The sequence below is a fragment of the Callorhinchus milii genome, unplaced genomic scaffold, assembly GCF_018977255.1.
Source record: "Callorhinchus milii isolate IMCB2004 unplaced genomic scaffold, IMCB_Cmil_1.0 Scaffold23, whole genome shotgun sequence".
Classification (NCBI taxonomy): domain Eukaryota; kingdom Metazoa; phylum Chordata; class Chondrichthyes; order Chimaeriformes; family Callorhinchidae; genus Callorhinchus; species Callorhinchus milii.
Genome location: NW_024704764.1, coordinates 7299471 through 7323412, shown reverse-complemented (window position 1 = coordinate 7323412; position 23942 = coordinate 7299471). Strand labels below are relative to the sequence as shown.

Sequence of the window (23942 nt, the reverse complement as noted above, 5' to 3'; positions counted from 1 at the left end):
CTTACTGCTCGGTAAACAAAGGCGCATAGAGTAAGAAAACTTGCCTAAGGTTTCACCCTGCATGGGAATTCAAACCAGGTCCTCTCGCTTGCCAGGCGAGTGCTCTAAACCAATTTGTTACAAGACTCCACACGCTATCACCCTCTTGGGTTCACAGGCAGCCCGGGTATAATGCCAGACTGCAAAGGGTTTCTGAGCTATACAAAATTACATTTGTATAATGCCTTTCACCTCGGGAGAATGTCCCAAAGCACTAGAACATGCCACACACGCAAGGATTGATCTCAACGAAGAATTTCCAGAGTTCTCTCCCAGGCTGTGACCCTGTGTTTTGAAAGTGTAAAACACGAGAAGGTACCAAAGCAGTGGCTTCAGGTACACATTCCGTCCCAAGACGTATCTCTTTGACCATGTTTTCAATCATCTTTCCCCCTTCCTACCCGCAGCTCAGGTGCCTAGTAGGTACTGTTAGACACTTTGGGACGTCCTCCCGATGTGAAAGGAGCTGTATAAATGCAAATTTATACTGTATGTTTACAGTAGAATATGAAAGGAAAGAAAGCAGGCTGTGAATGAGACCAGAGGAATCCTGGAATCCAGATGCTAATAGAGAGATACACCGGATCCAGAGCACTGACCCTCAGAAGAGACTGTCAGAACAACAACTTGCATTTGTATAGCACCCTTCACATGGGGTAGCGTCCCGGAGTGCTTCGCAGTGTCGGGAGTCTGACAACGAGCCAAGGGAAGAGGGTAGGGGGAGGTGACCATAAGCACGATCAAAAAGGTCTTTAGGCAGGATTTGAAGGTGGGGAGTGGGCAAGGCGGAGGGATCGGGGGAGAGAGTTCCAGAAGAGAGGGGAGGGAAGGACGGGTAAAGCAGAGTTTCTTTGGAGCTGAAGTTTGCTCCAAGGTAGCATGGCAGCAACACTCCAATACACACACCAGGCTCTCCAAGGCTTGGCTGTTATCAACCTGCACCTAAACTCTTACAGGATTACCGAAAAGCATATGTCCCTTTCGGAACACAGTACTTCATACCAGAAAAACAGAAACCATACATATGTGGAACTTTCAGTCTGTTGTTTTAGTGTTTAACCAAGGTGATAAGTTCCCATATTTGCAAGACACCTGGCTGACTAAAAAAAAAGGGGGGTGGGGGGGGGAGAGAGAGGAAGAGTGAGAGACATCATGTGTAAAGCTCTGACAAGAAGAGATAGATACAGTACATGTAGAGCAATTACCAGCAAAGAGGGAGGGAGACTCTTGTGTGTAAAGCTGACCAGCAAGAGACATGCATAGCATGTAGAGATATATCATGTGTACAGAGGTAACACACGGATACTTATGACCAGCAGGAAAGAGAGAGAGAGAGACACTTCCTGAACACACTCACCAGTTGGGAGGAGGGCATACCTGGGCAGACAGACGAGAACGCTGCTCAGGTTTGGCCGAGTTGCCGTAACCTAGAAATAACAGATGGCACCGAGGCTCAAATGCCACAGAAATGAAGAGGAAATGGTCTGGGGTTTGAAACTTTTATGGTAATAAACAGATTATGATACAAACCAGGCTGATAAGCAGATTCCAGTGTATTTATCTGACAGCAGGGTTGCTAATAATCTTTCCACGTAGCGGATTATTCTACATAGTATTCAGGCTCTATCTCAGCCCACTCCAATCCCCAGCGACCGCTTCATCTCTGATATGCCAATATGGCTGTATTTGCTCCCATGTATCAATCTCAGTACAATCCTGTACATTTCCAAGTTCATTAACGTGTGTACACTGCTTACGTTTCTATGGCCAATCTCCTGAACAGTGTAACTTCTCAATTAAACCTTCCTCGCCCTAACAAAAGGACCTCTCGGGAGGGTGGGGGGTGGGGGGGGGGGTGGGCAGAGGGAGGGAGGGGAGGTCAGATGTCACAGGCAGTCCCCACACATCAAACAGCCCCTCCTGTCAGTCAGCAGTACCCATATGGCCAGCAATGGAGGTGTGTGTGGCCATTGGATTTCTCAGCCCTGCCAAAGATAATCACAGCTCGTTCTCCAAAGACAATGTAGTAAGAAGCCACTAGGGTCAGTAAGGGACGCCTCTCCCTCTGCCACCTCTGTTGGGCATTCTACCGTGTGCCCTGGTGTAGCTCGAGCCGCGCGTCGTTGCGCTCCAGCTGTGTCCTGCCATGCTGCCGGGCCCCAGCACAGGACCAGCGTAGCTGTAATTCTGCGACTTGCCGTCCGCTGAGCCCACAGACATCGCGCTGTTGCTGCCCTCTGGGTTTCCTGCGAGTCCTGCCCCGGTCACCAGAGATGGCAGCGTAACTCTGCCGAAGCTGAAACGGTGGTCCTGATCGGCTGTAAACTGCATTGTGCTCATGTCCTGGTATGTGCCGGCCTCCGCAAACTCGCTCCTCGTGCCCGACACTGTCCGCGACTGCGAGGTAGCGCCGCACATCACAGACTTCGTGTCCAGCAGCGCGAGACCAGAGGCCTCAGTGTCCCTCCTCTCGCTCGCGCTGAGATTATTCCTGTAACCATCGGCACTGTAGCTGTTGGGTGGATGTGAGCTGTACTCTGATGCCCGGGCAGGTCTCTCGTGCTCCTGGACTTCCTCCTTACTGAGTAACTGCAGGAGAGCAGCTTTGACCCCTGCATTGGGGTCTTTGGTAGAGGGACTGGCTTGTATACTGCCCCCGCGACAGTCACTGTCTGCCAACAGAGGGGGTGGTCCAGGTGGCTCTGGTGGCCGCTGGTCAGGAGGAAGAATGCGAGCCTGGTTCAGTGTGGTAGGAGGTGCCTTTGTGTCGGGTTTGCTAACGGAAACTCCATCTGGTCAGAGAGGAAGAGCCAGGTTACTTCAGTGTTATTTTTTACTCTGTATCATTAACAACAAAGTCCACAAACCTTTCTAGATTTAGGGAAACACAGGTCTGGCACAACAACAAACTACATTTACACAGTGCCTTTTACCTAGTGAGACGTGCCAAGGAGCTGGACAGTCAGGAATTTGGACCCGAGCTGGGGGTTGGCATCAAGGCGGGGTGGAAGGCAGGGAGGGTAGAGGTAGGAGGGTGACCGAAGACGCGGTTGGTTAAAGAGGAGGGTCTTGAGATAGGCCTTAAAGGAGGCAAGGGAGGGAGCGAGGCATAGGGACTGTGGGATGGAGATCCAAAGAGTGGAGGCAGAGAGTCTGAAGGCCACACCATCGATGGTGGGGCTGGCGACAGATGTGGAGCAGCCAGACATATGTAGACAGAGATCTACTGTACAGCACAGTATATTACAGTAGAGTTGATTCCCAGTATAAGATGCTTGTTGTAACCCAGCTTCGCTTTGTAATGCAAACCGCGCAAGAGGTGTGGACCTCAACAGTAGTTGACTAGAACTATCCCAAATCCAGCCAGCTTACTTCAAATTGCATTGCCACATTGAAAAGCGGCAGTCCCCTCGCCTGGCACTGTAGTGGCATCACTTGGGGAGTGGTATCACCTGATATACGTGCACACCTGCAAGCCCAGTTATCTGATCACTGGTAACTTTTGGGGGAAACAAAAGGTGAGCTGCAGGTGCGAGCCCCATGTGTGTGGAAACGTGCGTTACCTGTGGTATCGGGCGGGGCAGTGATGCTCTGCAGTCCGTCGCTCGCCTTCAGGCCATTACTTTCTTCAGGAGCAGCGGTGGGCTCCTGAGCTTTGATCAGCTGACTCAGCAAGATGGTCAGCAGGTTCTGGGCGTCGGATTGGGAGGGGTCGGCCACCTCCGACCCAGTCTGAGACTTGTGTGTACCCGTGGATTGAGGGAGGGTGGCCAGGACGTGAGGGAGAGGTGCCAGGGTGGGTGGAGGCGGGGGAGGTGCTGGGGGAAGTGCAGCTGGCAGGGTGGGCACAGGCGTGGTTGGGGCCGAGGGCGGGGGCTGGGTGGGGGCCGGGGCAGGTGGGGGCGGGGGCTGACTAGCTGTCGGGTGCTGTGCCTCCTGCTGTTGCTGACTGGTGGCCTCGGCCAGGGCTACGAGCGATTGACTGAGGACGTTCCACTGCTGCTGTGTCTCTGGGTTGGCACTGACGTTCAGGGCCTGTGCCAGCTGTGTCAGGCTGAGGTTGGTCTGCGTTTGCAGCAGGTTCAGCAGCACCGCCAACTCGTTCTGATTTAGCTGCTGAGCCGCATCCCTGATACCTGCAGGAGACACGGGGGTGAGTGAGCGAGTGAGTGAGCGAGCGAGCGACTAAGTGAGTGAATGAGTGAGCGAGTGAATGAATGAAAGCGGCGGCTTTAGATCAGTGGCTAGCAACGAGAGGGGAATGCACACATACACAGTGAGAAATGTACAATAATCAGCGGGCACAGGCCTAGAGTAAGCAATCTATGCCGATGAATAATTGCAATCTTTATACCCTTCTATTCCCTTCTCCCCCATGTATACATCAAGTCCTCTTTTAAATACATTGATGCTGTTTGCTTCAACCACAGCTTCCAGCAGTTCAGCATTCCCACCACCTTCTGTGAGAAGTATTTCCTCCTAATCTCCCCATTAGATCTATTCCTGGCTAGCTTGAATTTATAACCTCTAGTTTTGCACGTAAACAGCCTATCAACGTCAACCTTATTGAATCCTTTCGTAATCTTAAACACCGCTAACAGGTCCTCTCTCAACGATCACCTCCGGAGAGAAGACTATACCCTGTCCAATATTCTCTATAGCTGTTCCCACTCATTCCATGGCAACATCCTTGTAAACCTATGCTGCCCCCTCTCTCTCTAATGCTACAATATATTTCCTGGAATGCGACCGGAACTGTACGCAACACGCAAATGTGGTCTCGCCAAGGTTTTAAAATAAAATTAACATTACTTCCCGACCGTTTCGCCCACAAAATATACAGTCAAATCACTTAACAGTATATTCTGTAAATCGCTTTTTTTGTGGTGGTTTGAGGATTCACTCACCTCTGACATCAGCGGTGCTGGGCTGGGCTTTGCTCTGGACTGGCTGCACGGCCTGTGGTGTGCTGCTCCTGCTGTCATCGGTGCTGATCACAGTGTCCTTGCGGGACGCCTTCTGTACAGGCGGGTCATCAGTTCCCGCCTGCTTCTGTCGTCGCCGCTTTTTACTCCACAGCTCGTGACAATCCTGCCAATGCGGGAGGCTGAGAAACAAGATGACAACGCCCGGTCAACATTCCCAGAATAAGGACCGCGACCAAGTTACCGGGACACATGACATAAGTCAAGTCAGGGAGCCTGCGGGTTACAGCGATGTGCATAGAGACAACGGTGTGCCTGAGACATGGATTAAAAACAATCGTAGAGAGCCTGCGATTGTTTTTAATCCATGGCTCAGGCACACCGATGTCTCCGTTCACATCGCTGTAACTTGCCCACTTCCATTCACGTGCTGGTTGAAGCACCTCGGCTTTTGATCAGACATACTTTGCTCTCAATGTGCGAATGCCATAGATTTAACACAACCTCTTTGAGAACATCGATGACAGACACTAATGACATGATGCTCTGCTATCAATCGGTCGATGTCCTAGGAGTGAGAATGTAAAGGCCAACAATTCCCTTTAACAACAGCGCAGTCTCTCCAGAGGTGAGGGCAAAATCTATTCACAGAATCAAAAGGGAGGTTCAGAGGAAGAAAGCCGTTCAGCCCATTTGATCTCACCTTTCCAGAATACCTACAAAAATACTAGACTTCACAGTGAACCCTGTGAAGTGCTTTGAGATGTCCTCTCGACGTGAAAGGTGTATATCTTTTGCACATTTGTTTTGCCATCACAAAATAAAGTCAGTTCACTTAAAATATATTCAGTGAAGCGCTTTGAGACGTTTCTGAGATGTGATAAAGTCCTATATCAAATGCAAGCATAATCATTATTATATCAAATGCAAGGATTATTATTATTACTCACCTGGCTTTCTATTACAAAATCAAACTTTTTTTTCTTAAACAAGTCCGTGTCCAGGTCTCAACCCACTTTCTGGGAATCTATTCCAGCTGTGTAAAGAATTGCTTCCTGATGTCTGTCCTAATATTGCTGTACACAACTCTAAACCTATGTCCGCTTGCCCTGCTGCTTTGAATCATTTAAATGTGTGGATGCGATGTACCCGTTATTACTTTCTGTTTACTTTCTTTATCTCGTTCAACATCTGACTCTAGTCCCGTACCAGGCTTCGCGATCACATCACTCCCACCCTCGCTCGCCTCCACTGGCTCCCCATCCCCCAGAGGATTGATTTCAAGATCCTCACCCTCACCTACAAGGCCATTCACGGCCTCGCTCCCTCCTACCTCTCCAACCTACTATCCCCCTACCTACCTGCCCGTACCCTCCGTTCCTCTGGCTCCGGTCTGCTCCACGTCCCCCGCCCCAACCGCCCTACCATCGGTGGTCGGGCCTTCAGCCTCTCAGCCCCCAGGCTCTGGAACTCCATCCCCCAGTGCCTTCGTCGCTTCCTCCCTTTCCTCCTTCAGGCCGGTCTCAAAACCTTTCTCTTTGACCGAGCCTTCAGCTCCCCTCTCGACTCTCTTCCCCTCCTCGCTCCCTCCCTTCCCTCCCCTCACCCTGACCATTTCCCCCTCCTCTCTTCCTCCCTTCCCTCCCCTCACCCTGACCATTTCCCCCCTGCTCGGGTCATGACCCAACTGTGCAGCGCCTTGGGACGTCCTCCTGACGTGAAAGGCGCTCTATAAATGGAATCTTGTTGTTGTTGTTGTTGTTGTTACTGCTTAATGATCTGGACTAAAGGTTCCCTAGGCGCAGAAAGCAACGGTCTGTCATTCCAGTGCATTGCTGGCAGACAGCTGCATTGTCAGAGCTGCCATTCTTCAGAAAACCCATTAAATCAAGGCTGCCTGTTCTCCAGATAGACATGAACAAATCCTAGCTACTATTGGAAGAAAGTAGGCAAAAAANCCTCCAGATTCCTTTGTCTCATATTATTCCTTGCAATTGATAAACTGATATATCAAAACATCTCAAAGTTTACCAATAGCTGTTGTCAAGTGTGTTGGCATTGTATGTGTAGGCAAAGGCAGCCAATTTACATTCAGCAGATCCCACAAACAGCCACAAAGTGATAACCTCATTATTTGGTTGACTGTGGGACCTTGTTGTGCATGAAATATTATGATTATTATTAATAGCTGCTGTGTTTGCATACAAATACAAGGTCACTATACATGATAGCCATTACCTGCGCACACACAGCAGGGAGAGAATGCGTCAGACTACAGTGCAGCGAGAGAGAGTGTGTGTATGTGTGCGCGTGTGCAGGAAGAGGAAGAGAGAGAGAGGTGCTGGACAGATGTGGTACTTTAGTGACAGTAAAACTCCTGATTGAACAAGTTTTTTTNGAGAGAACTGTAGCCAATTTGTATTTGACGTAACGTTCAATCACCTTCATTACCTGCTTATCCGAAATGGGGCCACTCGCAAACTAATACAGGGACTCAGCTCGAAGATATTCCAAACACTCAGCATGCAGGGTCACTCAAGCTCAGTCACTACCCCTCCCACACCTACTCCCCACCTCCCCCCCACCTACTTACTCAGGAGGTGGCATCTTGGCGGGGTCTACATGGCTGAGGAAGTGGCTGTGCAGGGCTTGCTCCGCAGTGCATCGCTTGCTTGGGTCCAAAGTCAACATGTGATCCAACAACTCCAGCGCCGGCGAAGGAATGCTGAGAAGATGGAACAGGGTCAGTGTCACACACTCACCTGCAGCTCAGCACCAGGAGGAGCGGGAGCAATGTTAGGAACAGCTTCAGTGTCACTCACTTGTAGCACAGCAGCAGGGGGAGGGGGGGGTGGAGAAAGCTGGGAATAGCATCAGTCTCACCTCACCAGGGGGAGCAGGGCAGTGCTGAGAACAGCCTCAATTTCACTCACCAAGGGGAGGGAGGGCAATGTTGGGAAAAGCATCAGTCTCACTCATCTGCAACTCGGCACGGGGAGGGGGGGGGGAGAGGGGGGTCGGTGGGGAGAGGTGGGGGGAGGGGGGGGAGAGGGGCGGTGTCGGAGGAGGGGGAAGAGCGGGGGGGTGGTCGGGGGGAGAGGCGGGGTGTCGGGGAGTGGGGGAGAGAAGGACGGAGGACGGAGACATGAATGTACCAGGCAGGGGAATATGAGAGCAGGGAGTGAGTGGAAGGTTTGTGGGAGGGGCCGGATTCAGTGAGACCCACATGTGCTCCTGGTAATACAGTAACTCACTGTAACCACAGCAAAGGATCCAGGATTTACAAAGTTGTGCTGTCAGCAGCACATCAGACTCCATGGCGACCGACCGCTATGTACCCGTCTATTTAGACGCTGCTATAGAAACCAAAGCCAGCCAATCAACCCCAAACACAACAGCTGCACTTGTACACTTTCTTCACGAGCAAAGCATGGGTTAGGATACAGAGCGAAGGTCCCTCTACACCACTGGTGGCCAACCCATGGCCCAACAACAACAACAATAAATTACACCTGTGTAGCATCCTTCACTTCGGAAAGACGTCCCAGGGCGCTGGACGGTCAGGAGTTTTTGGACCCTGGCTGGGGGTTGGGGTCAGGAGGGTTGGAGGGCGGTGGGTAGGTGGGTCTCTTCGAAGATCTTTAGATCAAGGGCTGGAAGTGGCCCGCACGAGTGTAGGTAAGTCCGTGTCGATCAATAGTGAGTTTCCATTGTTTTCTTGATTGTATATTTCTTGATTTATGGCGCAAACCAAGAAACATTCAATCGAGAGAATTTATTTTGTTGGCCGACCAAAAAGATTGGCCAATCGTGACCATTAATCTGCACTCTTCCCGAGAGTGAGTTACAGTTCCCCCACCCCCCCACCTCTCTAGTCTCTTCACTGGACACAAACTCACAAGGCAAACTCCTCCCGCAGACGCCTCCTGTACTGTTTCTTGGGTTTCATTGTATGGAAATACGGCAGCTTGATGACATCGGGCCAGGCCGCAGGGCACGGGCTGCCACACAACCGGCTGTTTAGAAAAAAAACAAGTCAGAAACAACAGCAACAACTTGCATTCATACAGCGTCCTTCACACAGGGCAGCGTCTTGGAGCACTTAACAATGGCAGATCTAACACTTAACCCCAACCCTTAACAGAGTGGGTAACTGGACTTGAGGTATAGATCGGCCATAAAATGGCAGAAAAGGCTCGAGGGGCTGAATAGCCTATTCCTGTTTCTATATCTATGTATATCTATGTACCTATGAGCCAGGGGGAGGGAGGACGTGACTATCAGCACAGTCGAATAGTGGAAGGAGGGGGAAGAATTGAAGAAGAGTTCCAAAATTACGCAGGATTCAACATAATCAGCGAAGCATCTCCCCGTCAAGGGAACCAATCCTGTATTATTCTCTCTTTGAGTCGTGTCGCTTCAACGTTCACAGACAGGTAGGCAGGACCTTGTTTATAACACCTCATCTGAAGGACGTTACCTCCAACAATGCATTGGAGCATCAGCCTCTCATATTGGACAATGAGTGTAAAGTCCTGGCATGGGGTTTGAATGCACAATTTATAGGTCAGAGGGTGACCAACTGATTGGCTGTTCCAGTTTTCCTTTAACATGTTTGCAAGTTCAGATGTCTGGAGGATTTCTGAACTATATATAAGTCAGGGCTCTGTCACTCCGCACTGTATATAAATAAGACAGGGTTAATGGTTAATGGGTTAACTCTGCAGTAATGGAAACGGAAATGCAGCAATACCTGATAAGTTCCAGTTGTGCCAATTCCTGATTTGCCTGAAAGATGGGTTTTTTGGTGAACAGCTCTCCCAAGATGCACCTACAACAGAATATATACTTTTTTTAAATCATATCCAAAAAAACAGGTATGCATTTGACATACAGACATGCCAGCCCGACATACAAGTGTACCTCACCGCCCCCCTCAACAAACATAAAGCATAACCCCTCCAACAAACATATAGGTGAGGTGACCACCTGATTTCACCCCCCCACCCCCAAGTTATATGGGAGTAACACCCACATTTGGGCATATGCCCAGAGGCAGCCAGATCCTTTCCTAAACTGTGCTCCACATATCCTACGCTTACACTGATACCTGATTCCAGACATCTGCTACTAGAGGGTGAAAGGACCGTGCGGGAGACAATGAACACACGGGAGGAGGGCTGTAGTCCTTCCAACCCCTCACACTCCATTTTATTGTCTCAGGTGTTTATAAAAAGATAATTTAAAGATATATTGCGTATAACATTGTGATCGTGTGACAAAGGCATTTATATAAACGGAATCCGCCAAAACAATACGTTTCGCATCTCTCTCTGCAATCTCAATGATTCACTTACAACAATTTGAATGAAGCCATCTTCCTCCACAGCAACCCCCCACAAAAATCACCCAATGATCAGGAAGGGGTGGAGAGGCTATCACAGCTCCAGCACTTACCCGCAGCTCCAGACGTCTATAGCTGGAGAGTATCGTTCCTCGCCCAAGAGCAGCTCCGGGGGCCGGTACCACAGCGTAATAACTTTATTGGTATACGGGCGGCTGGGAAGAATACAAAGTAGTATTACTTCCATTGCAGACAGACAGCAACACTCTGCTTCACAAAGCCCTTGTAGAACAGTGACGCCCTCTGTTGATGCCCAGCACTGCAGCCAGGATATCAGGACTTTGCCTGTAAACTTCACTGTCCTAAATCATTTTTTTTTCTCTCTCAGTGCTAAGAACACAGCTAGCTCATCCATCATGGCAGTTATTATAAATTTGTAAATAGAATTGCTACCACACTGCACAGGGGAATCCATGCATCCGCTGCCCACACATGCCTCCTAACCCCACCTACTCTCTCCTTCCCCAGCACAGCCCCACACCAGCTTGGAGTCAGGCTCTGCCACTGTTAAGTGCTCTGAAACGCTACCTTGCATGGAGGGAGCTATATAAGTGCAAGTTGTTGTTGCCTGGTGCTGGCTTCTGTGCTGTGAGTCAGTGATGACACTGACTGCTGCTCGTGTGGTGCCAGGCACCAGTGACAGCATTACAGTAATAATAATAATCCTTGCATGTGATATAGGGCCTTATGTCTTCGCGACGTCTCAAAGTTCTTCAGAGAACATACTGTGAAGTGTAGTGACTGTAAGTTTTGTGGGTGAAAAGCAGCAGCCAATTGCGCACAGCGGCGTCTCAAACTATTGTGGATTGAGTGACTAAACCATTATTATTATTATTTTAGAACACCCCTCGCCTGCTCCTCCCTTCCACCCATGATAATGTGCAGTTGGGGTCCATAAAATTCCACCCTGCCTTAAAACGGGATAGGTTGGGAGACAGAGAAATAAAGGAGACAGAGAAAGAGTAGGAGAACGAACGAGTCAAGACACATTAATTGCCTTCACAGAACACAAGGACGCCACAAAGCGAGATGTGATGACCTCGGTGACTTTATGAGCCAGAAGACCCAATTTTTTGTAGTTCAAAAGACTAAAAGTAATGTACCCCATCCACCCAATAAGCTTCCCCAAGGCTGCTGAATCAGGTACAGATTAAGTGACTCACCTCTCCTCTGAATTGTATAATCTCGCCAGTCCGAAATCTGCCAGTTTAATCCGCCCGCTGTAAGAGATGAGAATCAGCAAGGGAAGGCAATCAATAAAACCTACACCCCGTGATTCTAACAGCCCCTAACCCCATCAATCCTCAAACTCCACTCCCATCACCCTCAAACTGCAATAAGAATGTACATTTATATAATGCCAGGACAGACAACATCTCAAAGTGCTAAACACAGCAAACTGGGTGGGTGGAGGTCAGAAGAAGATAGATGCCAAAAGAGACATGTCTCAGAGGAAAGACAGGTTCTGCACTGACTCTGTGAGTTGGAGTGAGCATCCATACAGTCAGTGACTGAGAGGAGAAAATACTGATAGGAGCCAAGCAAGTGAACCTTGGGCTTGTTGATTTGATGTCCGGTAGGCAATCAAACTATCATCACAGATGTGGAAGGAGGGCGTGTGGAGGTCAGGAGGGGAGAGGTGGAGGCAATTGAGCAAATCCACTTGAGTTTGGACTCGAGGAAGTCCATCGCCTCCTTATATTTGGAGTTGGAGCAGGGGTAGATGGCGAAGGAGGTGATTGGTGCTGGAGAAAAGGAGCCTAAAGTTGCCTTTGACCTTCAGAACAATTCTGCGCCCCCAACCCCACACTCAGGAGTAAACCCAGGGTGGGAAGGGGGGATCAGTTTCCTTACCTGTTGTTGAGCAGGATGTTGGAGCACTTGATGTCTCTGTGCAGGAAGTTCTTGCGGTGGCAGTAATCCAGCCCATCCATTAGCTGCTTCATGAAGGATTTGATGTGATCCTCGGTGAAGTGCACAAGGCCCGACTCCAGCAGCCCCATCAGGTCATGGTCCATGTACTCGAAGACTAGGTAAAAAGCTCCTGTAGTGAAGGGACCACAGAATTGCCCGTTAGATCTGTAACTCAATCCACACCGTCAGGCCACTAATTTATTTGAAAGGGTTATTACCCCCAGAAAGTGATCCGCCAATCAACTAAAAACTAGATTCCTATTTACTGCTGGGTAAACAGAGGCTTGTGATGTAAGGAAACTTGCCTAACGTTTCGTCCTGCCAGTAATTGAACCCAGGTCCTCTTGCTTGAGAGCCAAATGCTCTAATCATTACACTAGGGGACTCCACATGGTACATCTCCAGTTGTGGATTTGCCAAAATCATGACTAGGGAGGAAAGCAACTGCTGGCAAATCTTCTGGGGTAAAGCTTGGAAACATCACCCAAATCCCCCCCAAAAATCAGGAAGCAGTACATGCATTATTTCTCTAACATCACATCTCCTGACCAGCTATACTCCACAGTCGCTCACCCTTGAGCCCAGATCTCCTGAGCCTTACACATGTCAGCCTTGTTTGTGGACATTTGTCCAGAGCTTTTCTTTCAACGAGGTAAATGCCCAGCGATGAACAAGCCTATTCCCAACAAACACCGTAGTCCTGACCCTCAAGCTTTTATTTTGTTTGCTAACTCCGGCACCATTTTACTTAGATATTAAACATTACTCTTGATAATCACGTGGCACCTTTATCTTTCTTGAAGTCCAGCGCATCTTGCTTGTCTGTGACGATTTCCTTCATGTTGACCACGCTGGTGTGATTGAGCTGGCGAAGGATTTTGATTTCACGAATGGCCGTGATGGGAAATCCTTCCTTCTCGTTGTCCAGTCGTACTTTCTTGAGAGCGACCATCTCACCTGTGACGGTAATAAGAGTGTACATAAAACGATTACAGATGTGTCGATCTGGGTACAATCAATACCAAGGTCGCTGACCCAATCCCTTCGCTCTTTCTCTGTCCTTTTAAGTGACTTCTGAAATCATGCAACAGCTCACCTGTTACTAAAGGGTGAGGGACCTGCTGTTGCATCGCCGGTCTCTGCCAATATCTCACTCCAAAAGCCGCTGAAACCTTGGTCCATGCCTTCGTCACCTCTCGGCTGGACTATTCTAATGCCCTCCTCGCTGGTCTCCCATCCACTACCATCTCCATAAGATCTAGGTCATACAAAACTCTGCCGCCCGCATTCTTACCCGCACCAAACTCCGCTCCCCGATTACCCCAGTCCTTACCAGACTGCACTGGCTGACTGTCCCAGAGAGGATCGACTTCAAGATCCTCACCCTTGTCTTCAAACCCCTCCACTTCTTTGCACCCCCCTACCTCTATGACCTCCTCTCTCCTCAAAACAGTGCCCGTTGCCTTCGTTCCACCGGGTCTGGCCTCCTCCTCGTCCCCCGAGTCCTCTGCTCCACCTTCGGCGGCCGTGCCTTCAGCCACTATGCCCCGAGGTTCTGGAACTCCCTTCGCCTCGCCCCCTCTCTTATTTTCAGATCTCGGCTGAAGACCTTTCTTTTCGACCGCGCCTTTGGTCACCTTCCTCCCCCTCCCCCTGGCTTGGCCCCGGGATCCGTTACTGTGAAGCGCTCTGAAACACCATCCGGCGTGGAGGGCGCTATATAAATCCAAGTTGTTGTTGTTGTTGTTGCCATCTCACCACGGGGCTGATGACGATAACAAGCCTCCACTAGGCCTTTCAGTCCTGCGCTTCACATTGAGCCCAAACCGCTCCGTGAATCAATGCAACAGACTCAGGCCAAGTGTTTGTTCCACCAGGAGCCGTTGCTCTATTATCTGCGATTCCCAAACGGCAGCAATAATAATCCTTGCATTTGATATAGCCTTATCATGTCGTTGACTCGCTTCACAGGCAATACTGTAAAGTGAATTGACTGTGTATTTTGTGGGTGCAATGGGTACAATACCTGTGTCCTTATCCTTGGCTTTGTAAACCTGTCCGTATGTCCCCTCTCCAATTATTCCAATGATGTCAAACTTATCCACGCACCGCTTGCCCCAGTCACTCTCAGTCTCCTTCTTCTCACCATAGCGAGGGCAGCATATTCTACAAAACACCAGGAGCACGTGTAAGCACAGATGTAGGAACCAAACATTGAGTTGTGTATTTCGTGCATAATGTGCATGCAGTGATATCAACAGTGCCTTGATGATCCAGAAGTCAGTCAATTTTTCCTCCGAACTATTGGACTCAGTTAACCACATTATTATGAGGTATATTCAGGGAAACACAGCAGCCAATTTGCGCACCACAGCCATAGAGTGAATGACCAATTTATTTGGAGGATTTGGGGGCCAGAGCTCCAGGAGAAATCCCTTCTCTTTTCAAATAGTATCAGAGGATCTTCAACGTTCACCTAAACAGACAGACGGGACCCCAGCTGAACATCTCACGTAAGAGACTGCACCTCCAACAATGTAAAATTCCCCTCAGTGTCAGCCTAGATTTTGACCTCAAACCCTGAATTGCACCTTGAAGCCTCAACCTGCTGACCTAGAGGGGAATATGCTACCAGTTGACACTCCTATCTCAGAGTTGTTGTTCCCTTTACATCAGCAGTCAATATTTAACCAGCAGCTACTGAAGCAATGAATGGGGCATAGAATTGACCAACCATAAAGCGACTAATAGAAATTCGCTGCAATTATCTGCACAGTAAATAACTAAGCATTCGTGCAGCAGAGACTGAAATCAAGGCACAGAACGGCACATGTAAAGACTGCAGAGCATTCCCTCAGCAAACAGCTGTGACATAGAATTTCCTCATTGCCTTGAAGGTATTTTTTTTTAAAGGGATTATTGCCCCCACAAAGCGATCCCCCAATCGACTAACAAACAGAAAATGTCTTACTTACTTTGGCCTTTTCTTGAGGACAGGTTGTGGTGGAGATGGAGATTTCTGCTCTGGAGAATCAGGCGGCGAGGGGTCTGTACCAGGGAGTTCTGGAGGGAGAGGGAGATCTGCCAGTAGATGCCGGGGCCTTTGGTCTCTCTCTTTCTTCGTGGGCTTTGGATGATGGATTTCTTTTGGACTGGAAAAAAACAAGGAAGAGGCTTTACAGACTGGCACACACAAAGTCCTCAACACACACAGACAGACGCTTGCAATTTCAGAGCAACCGCGGATCTTTCTGTCAAGCCGTTTTCTGGGGTGAAAGCTTGACCATATCCTCGGCCACTGCTCTCTCCTATATCAGGATTAAGAACACGTGATGCATTCACCGGAAGAGCAATTAAAGCTAGATATTATGGAAGTCACAAGGAAGGTTCATAAGAAGCCCCCTCAGCCCATTCTTCTAGAAATACCCCCTTCCCAACTTTACGTGACAGCATCAAGCTATTTCTTAAATAAATATGAACATTCCTGTAGCCTTACAACATCTTCCTAAAGCCTTACACAATCCTTCTCACAAACTGCCAATTCACCCAGTTTAGTATCATCAGCAAACTTGGCCATAGCTCCTTCAATGTCCACATCCAAGTCACTGATGTGTATTGTAAAAAGCAAGTCTTACACAAACACCTACCTATTGATTCCCTTCTGCACTCTGCTCTTCAGTCACCCTTTTTGCTCTCTCCACTACCTGGTACTAAGCTCTTAACAAAAGTCTTTTTTCACATCCATCACATTATCTAGTTTTCCCTCACAGTTCGATCCTCTAATATTGGAGATTAAACTGGCAGCCCTGCTCTGAGATTGTGTCCCAGAGTGTTCATTATAAAGGGTACACAGGCTGTTTTTGGTTGTTTTTTCTCTAAGCCCAACACTCTGTACCAGCGACTGGTGCAGTGTTTAAGTGCAAAAATTAACTGTCCTCAGGCAAAGTCGATGGGCGGTCATCTCCCCTCTCTATTCACTACCGCCTGTGACACAGCTGTGGACACATCTTGTTGCCCAGCTCAGTGAAACGACAAAACAATGACAATAACTTGCATTTAAATAGTGCTCTTCACATTGCATAACGTCCTAAAGCTTTTCATGGAAGGGGTTAGACATCAAATAAGGGTGAGAGAGAGGGAGATGAGTTAACAGAGGCATGGTTGACGAAGTAGATTTTAGATAGGTTTTCAAGACAGGTAGAGAGAGAGAGCAAGAGGGGTACAGGGAGGAAATTCCAGATGTTAGGGGTAAAGTAGCTGAAGGCTAGCCCACCAATGGTAGCAATAATAATAATAATAATAATCCTTGCATTTTGATATAGCGCTTTTCACGTCAGGAGGACGTCCCAAAGCGCTTCACAGAACACACTGTAAAGTGAATTGACTGTATATTTGTGGGCGAACGCGGCAGCCAATTGCGCACAGAAATGTCCCACAAACAGTCGTAGATTGTAAATGACCAATTTAATTATTTTTTTTTTTTTTGGAGGGATTTTTTTTAGGCTCTGTGTTGAGTAAGGAAAGGCGCCCAAGGTTTCGCCCTCTGCCTGGAATTGAACTCAGGTCTCTCACTTGCAAAGCGAGTGCTCTAACCACTGAGCTACAGGACTCCACGGGGTGGTTATACTTCAACTTGAGCTTCAACTGTGGTGGCTACTGAAGCCATCTCTGTCCAATGCTCTCAGGAAAGACTCGAACCTGATGAACCAACTTACTCCAATCCCTCCAAAACAAAAAACAATAATAAATTGGTCATTTTCAATCCATGACTGTTTGTGGGACACTACTGTGCGCAATTGGCTGCCGCGTTTCGCCCACAAATATACAGTCAATTCACTTTACAGTTTATTCTGTGAAGCGCTTTGAGATGTCGAGAAGACATGAAAAGTGCTGTATCAAATGCAAGGATTATTATTATACACAACTGCACCAGATATTTACTGAATCCTGTCTATAACTTCATGTTGCATTGCAAAGGTTTGAGGGTGAATATTTGGGGAATAAACTAGCCAAAACACGAACAAATAGTTTTGTGTTGACGATTCCAATTTAGTATTCAAAAACACCAGGAGACATGCCCATGTTCACCCACACACGCGCACTCAGGAGCACATGCACGTACAGACGCACATACAGACAAGGACATACACACCAAGAGACGCATGCATTCAGACACGCATACATGCATTCCAGAATCACCACCAAAACATGCTATTGAAGCTACCATGGTTATTGCTCCTCTTTTGTTTTTCTCTGGGACACTGTCCGGCGTGAACGGCGCTATATAACGGCATGTTGTTCTCAAGCATCCAATTCCCCTGCCTTACACTCGTCCTCCTCTGTGTTCTAATCAAAACTCATTGTGCTGCATCCTCCTCAAGACTTTGGCACTCCACTGCCATTGACAATGTATCAGGGACCAATCCATCCCCTACTCCTTGACACAGCTCATTAATGTCCCAATGGGCTAATGCCACTGAGCCACAAAACCTACCCCTTCTTTTGTCTAGGATGTTACATATGTTATAAGATGAAGTTAGATTAGAAGATCAGCCATGATTGAATGGCAGGGCAGGTTCGAAGAGCCAAATGGTCCACTCCTGCTCCTACGTTATGTTATGTTACATACATCAACCTACAGCATCATTGGCAGAGCGAGACTGCTGATCGAGTTGTGCTTCAGACTTGAGCTGTACTTCATCACTTATCAGGGCAACTCTTTCTGCAGCCTCTTCATATTCCACCTTACATGTTAAACACAACCCGAAAATTCAAACCAGAAGATTAAAACCAGGAAATACAGAACACCTGCACACCAGAACACCCTTGTGCTCATCCTGGATTTAAAGCTGGTTTGAGGATTCGGGCCAGGCTGGACATGTATTGTCACTGAATGCTCGCTTCACTCTGTGTGTATTTCACACATCTATTACCTTTCTATGTCATCCTCTCCCGGCAGCAGTGGTGGGAGCGGTAAGGGCGGCAGTGTTGAGGTCAGTAAGGACATGACGGAGTTCAGCATTGGTGGCATCGGGAGAACCGTGGCCGATATAGTAATCCTGGGCGGTGGTTGTGAGATGTTTGATGGTGGTGGTGGTTGTGCTGAAACCGGGGCCGATACAGACGCCAGCACTGGCGGCAACGGTAATAACAGTGGCACTGGTGCTTGCGGTAGGATAGCTGACGGAGGGGGTTCGGCCAAGCTCTCCGGTGGAGGGTGGGATAGGGTCAGAGTCGGTGGTGGCAAAGGAGGAGGCGGGTGGACCGGAGCCGGGGGCAGCAGTTTTGGGGGCGAGGCCGGCGGTAACGGGGGCAGGGAGGAGGAGGACGGCGGGAGCGGAGGTTTCTCGGTCTGGATTTCGTTGGGTAACGGAGGCACATTCAGACTCTTGTCCTTCGGGGTTCCTGATTCACTTTTCAGTGATTTGGGTTCTCTGGGGGCTGAGGGTAGGGGCGAGAGGCTGATTCTATCCTCGCTCAGATCGACCCTGACTCTGGGATCCGCAGGAGTCTCCTCAAGAGCAGCGACTTCCTTCCTCAGCGATAAGGAGTTCGGGATCCCTGAGGGGGAAGCGGACTTTTCCAACCTAACTGTTCTGGTCAATCTCTTGGTATCTTTCAGGGTTGGACCACAGCCTGCGTTGCTGGGACCTGCCCCGTGGGGGTGAAGGGGCTTTTTTGACACAGTGGACGCCTTCGGCTCTTTCAAGTGTTTCCCGGTTGCCTTGGCAGCCACCGCAGCTCGAGCCTTCTTCGTTTTGTTCAGCTCGGCTCCCAGGCTAGACTTGAGGGTCAGTCTGCCGGGCGAGATGCTGGAGTGCCGGCTCCGGGATCGGGACTGCCGGTGTTTGCTGTGCGATCTTGAATGTCTGGAGTACAGTGGGCTCCGGCTCCGTGACTTTGCCGACCTCCTGAAAGAAGAGGGAGGGTGGGAGAGCGTTAGCATTCACAGAAACAGGAGTAGGCTATTCAGCTCCTAAAGCCTGTTCCGCCATTTTTATACAATCATGACTGATCTGTACCTCAAGACCAGTTCCGCGCCTTTGCCCCATATCCCTTAATACCCTGACTAACAAATATCTCTCTACCTCCACTATTCGGCTCCATCTGGAGCATCTGTCACAGAAGGGACTGAGCAGCAAGGACACGTATGCAAGCACAAACACATGCGTGTTCACCAGAGGTACACACTCATCTAACCAACAGACTAAGCTCCAGTTACAGAAAATATCTGCACAATCTGATATCAGAACACACAGACTATAACACAAATAACACAAGAGTACAGGCCTCGAAGACCTTGTATCACACACTGAATGAGTTCACCAATCAATGCAAACACAAACCTACACTGTCTTGGAGAAAACTACAAACTGCTTCTTATTAAAGCAAACCACAGGAGCCTCAGGCACCATTTGGACAGTGAGTAATATGTCCCCACAGGCGTTGATTAATACCCCCCATATAGTAACCTTTCCCCCACCACACACACAAAAACACGCAGTGAGTATTACCCCCACACGCACCTCCGCCCACACACATACTTACACACATCCTCCCATGCACACATAGACAGTATTAATACCCCCCTCTCCCTCACACACACAGTGAGTAATAACCCTGCAGATGAAGTGAGCAATATGCCCAGGAGAAAGTGAATAAACCAGAAAAGGAGTAATATATCCCAACAGTAACACCCCAACAGAAAGAGACTAATATAATAATTACATTTGATTTAGTGCTTTTCACGTCTTCTGGAGTCTCAAAGTGCTTCACAGAATAGCCTGTAAAGTGACTTGACTGTATATTTGTGGGTGAAATATGGCGGCAGCCAATTGCGCACAGCAGCGTCCCACAAACAGTCATGGCTTGAAATGACCAATTTATTATTGATTTTTTTGGTGAGATTATTATCAGGCGTGTAGAGTAAGGAAACTTGCCCAAGGTTTCACCCAACTCAGGTCTCTCGCTTGCAAAGCGAGTGCTCTAACCACTGAGCTACAGGACTCCAATATCCCCCCTTCTTCTCCCCTCCCACCCCTGGCAGGGAGTAATATCCCTACAGACAGTGAATAATACCACCGAGGGACAGTGAGTAATACCATCCCAGAGAGTAATACCGCCCCCTCCCCTCCCCAAGAGTGAATAATGCCCCCAGAAAGTGAATAATAGCCCCAGTAAACAATGAGTATTATGCCCTCACAGGCATTAACATGCCACAGGGAGCAAGTACTACCACCTAAAGACAAACAGTGAATAATACCACCCACACTGTGAGTACTCCAAGTGGGCTAGGTGCAATACCCCTCACAGATAGTCAGGAATAACCACCTCCCCCCACATACACAGGGTCAGAAATATGTGCACACAATGGGCAATACCCACCAAACACAGTCACTACACTTTACAGTGTATCCTGAGAAACTCTTTGAAGACATGATAAGGCACTATATCAAATGCAAGGATTACTCATTATTATCCACCCTGAGAGTGAGTAATACCCCCAGCCCCACAGATAGTGAGTAATATCTACACACCAGAGAGAGTAATATCTATAGCCACCCACCCTCACGGACAGTGAAAATTCCCCCCCACGAACTGAGGAAAGGCCATCTGTGTAAAGTCCCTTCTCCATGTTGTCCCCCTTTCCCCAGCAATGACCTGTTTCTTGCTTATGTATGTAATGTTATGAGGGAAGCAGACAGCTCAGCTCACACAGTGATCAAGTTAAGGCTCCAGCTCTGTCCCCACACCACCTCAGACTGGGTACAGACTCCACACCATTGAACACCAACGACAAATGTGTCTAACCCCCTCTCTCTGCAGCTATTCCCCTGCTCCCTCCCTCATGCAGCTCATTAGCACTGAACTAAATGACACTTGCTGCAGTACAGTGTAACTATCCTGGGCTAAAGGTTTCGGATCTCTTGGGCCTCTCTCTGCTGGGCCTGCAGTTAGATGTGCAGGGCTTCCACTTGGACCTAATGCCAACTACATTCCACCAAAATCTGACTTTAACTGTACTTTAAATTTGTAAAGTGCAAGAACCAAAGTGGAGTATAACAACAGTTTACTTTTACACAGAACCTTTCACATCAGGAGTTCTCAAAGTCAATGAAGGGGGACAGGGGATCACCCGTTGACTGGGTAATTGAGCTAGATTTTAAGGTGAGCTTTAAAGGTGAGGAATAGGGCCTGAGGCGGAGGAAATCCAGAATAGCATTCAGAGAGCGCAGGCAGAATGGCTGAAGGTTCACCCACAAATGGTGACGCAGATCAAGCAGGAACCCAGCGGAACACAGGGCACTCAGGGGAGGGAAAGGGGTGTTGTAGTCAGTGAAAATGGGGGTTTGCTGTCAGAGAGAAGGGGATGTTCAAGGTCAGGGGGGTTGTCAGAGGGGGGGGTTCACGGTGAGAGCGAGGGGATGGTGCATGCAGAAAAGAGGAGGTAGTTAGAGAAGGGGAATTCAAATTCAGGTTGGGGGGGTTTGCATTTAGAGGGGAGAATAAAGTCAGGGAAGGGGTCACAGGCAGAGGGTGGGGAGAGGTGGGTGTGGGGAGAGGTGTGTATGGAGGGAGAAGGTGTGTGGGGGTGGGGAGAGGGTGTGTGTGGGAGTGGGGAGAGGGTGAGTGTGGGGATGGGGAGAGGGTAGGGGGAGTGGTGCGTATGGGGGTGGGGAGAGGTGCGTGTGGAGAGGCGCGTGTGGGGAGAGGTGTGTGTGTGTGGGGTACGGGAGAGGTGTGTGTGGGGGGTACGGGAGAGGTGTGTGTGTGGGGGGGGGGAGAGGGAGAGAGGTGTGTGTGGGTGGGGGGAGGGGAGAGGTGCGTGTGTGGGGAGAGGTGCGTGTGGGGAGAGGTGTGTGTGGGGGGAGGGGAGAGGTGTGTGTGGGGAGAGGTGTGTGTGTTAGTGGGGGGAGGGGAGAGGTGTGTGTGTGGGGGGGGAGGGGAGAGGTGTGTGTGGGGGGGGGGAGGGGAGGTGTGTGTGGGGGGGGAGAGGAGGGGAGAGGTGTGTGTGTGTGTGTGGGGGGGAGGGCACAGACAGAGGCCATATTGACAGGCCGGGCCTAACGCTGGGCCTTGCTGGTTTGTGTAACGCAGCCATGAGTGTCTGCACAACTCTGGCCATAGAATCAGCTGCCTTTCAGCGCACGGGTAGTGCCTGAGAACAGGAAGCCCTCAGTTTGCTAACTTCCGCAGCCCACCACCACCACCTTTCCCCTGAAGTTGTGAGCACTGTGTACGCACGCGAGAAGTGGCGAATGCCCAAAGCGCTGTTCTCTCCACTCTTTCCAGGCCGCTCGCCCGCCTGCACACCACATGCTCACACACTGAGGCCTCACATCCTCCCTCAGCCTATGGCGGCCTGAACATGGGGCCTGAACAGTTCTGGAGACCCTCACGATATTTACTCAACGAGAAGCAGAGTAAATAAAGTGCTGCATGTTAAACCTCGACTTTAACCTTATAAACCAGTAATACAGACAATATACCTGGGTCCTGGGCTCTGGCTGAACGATCTTCTGGCTCCATAGGGGCTGACCGACCGCCTCCGACCATATGGGCTGGGTGACCTCCCGCTGTAATCGTAGGAGCTGCTGTGACGGTCGTAGCTGGGGGATCGCTGGCGGCTGTAGGGGCTGGAAGACCTTTGCCGTCTGCTGTAAGGGCTGGGAGAGCGTCCGCTGTAACTGCTCTGGTACGCAGCCGGTTCCCGGGAGCTGTAGTACGTGGGGGGGCTGGCAGACTGCTTCCGGCTCGAGCCGCCGGGACTCCGCCTGTACGATGCCTCGTAACCGCCCGAAGTCCGAGAGCGGTACACGGGGCTGCCCTCGTAGCCCTTGCTGTACAACGTCCCATACGGGCTGTCCTCCCGGTTCGGGCTGGATGAGCGTTTGCGTCGCGGGCTCCCAGCTTTCTTCTTGGGGGGACTGGACGACGTCCTATAGCCACGAGGCGTCTCTTTGCTTTTCTTCTGACTCTTTGGCCGCTCCCTCTGAGCCGCTCGCTCCTCCTTCTCCCTCTTGGCCCGTTCCTTGTACGAGGACTTGCCGGACTTGGCCTCTTTGCCGCCGCGTTTGGTGGCCGGAGCCGGTGAACCGTGCTCTCGCCTCCCACAATCCTCGTCCTCCGCGCTCTGCCTCTTCGAAGTCCTTTCCCTGCTGGTGCTCGACTTACCGGACGACTCGGGCCCTTTCTCCGGCTTCCTGCCTCGGTCTTTGACCCTCTCCGTCTCTTTGGACCTGCGGTGCTCCTTGCCCCTCTTGTGCAGGTGGTGGTGATGCTTGTGGGCTCTGAGCGCTTTCTCCGAGCTGGTCCGCTCCTCCTTGTCCCGGCGCTCCGGCTTGAAGTTGACCTCGGGGAAAGAGTCCGAGTCCGAGCTGATGTCGTCATACTCCACCAGGGACTTGACCTTAGCGAGTGGGACCTGGGCAACTCCAGGCGAGTCCCGGCTGTGCTTGGCTCGGTGTCTCTTGTGTCGGGACGCCGCTTTGCGCCTCTCTCTGCCGCTGCCGCCACCGCCTCCGCCGCCACCGCTGGAGCCGGGCTGAAGGGACCCCAAACCGCCGCTGCCTCCTCCATCCACCTTGCTCCCGGCTCGCTCCGAGCCTGGCATCCCTTCCTCTCAACGGGTGGGTTGGGGGGGGGGGGGGGGAGGGGGG

At 50.1% G+C, this 23942-nt stretch overlaps 1 protein-coding gene across 1 annotated transcript; it reads right to left on the bottom strand.

Annotated features, from left to right (window-relative positions):
- Nucleotides 1-1894: 1894 nt before the first annotated feature.
- Nucleotides 1895-23899, bottom strand: cdk12 (cyclin-dependent kinase 12). Its single transcript, XM_042343445.1, has 14 exons — nucleotides 22773-23899; nucleotides 18216-19193; nucleotides 15258-15434; nucleotides 14309-14448; nucleotides 13069-13239; nucleotides 12223-12412; nucleotides 11532-11588; nucleotides 10422-10523; nucleotides 9718-9795; nucleotides 8864-8980; nucleotides 7558-7689; nucleotides 4947-5146; nucleotides 3603-4175; nucleotides 1895-2831 (listed from the first exon to the last, which is right to left on the bottom strand). The coding sequence occupies exons 1-14, from the start codon at nucleotides 23894-23896 to the stop codon at nucleotides 2083-2085; spliced, it is 4788 nt and encodes a 1595-aa protein (XP_042199379.1). The 5' UTR covers nucleotides 23897-23899; the 3' UTR covers nucleotides 1895-2082.
- Between the last annotated feature and the right edge of the window lie 43 nt (nucleotides 23900-23942).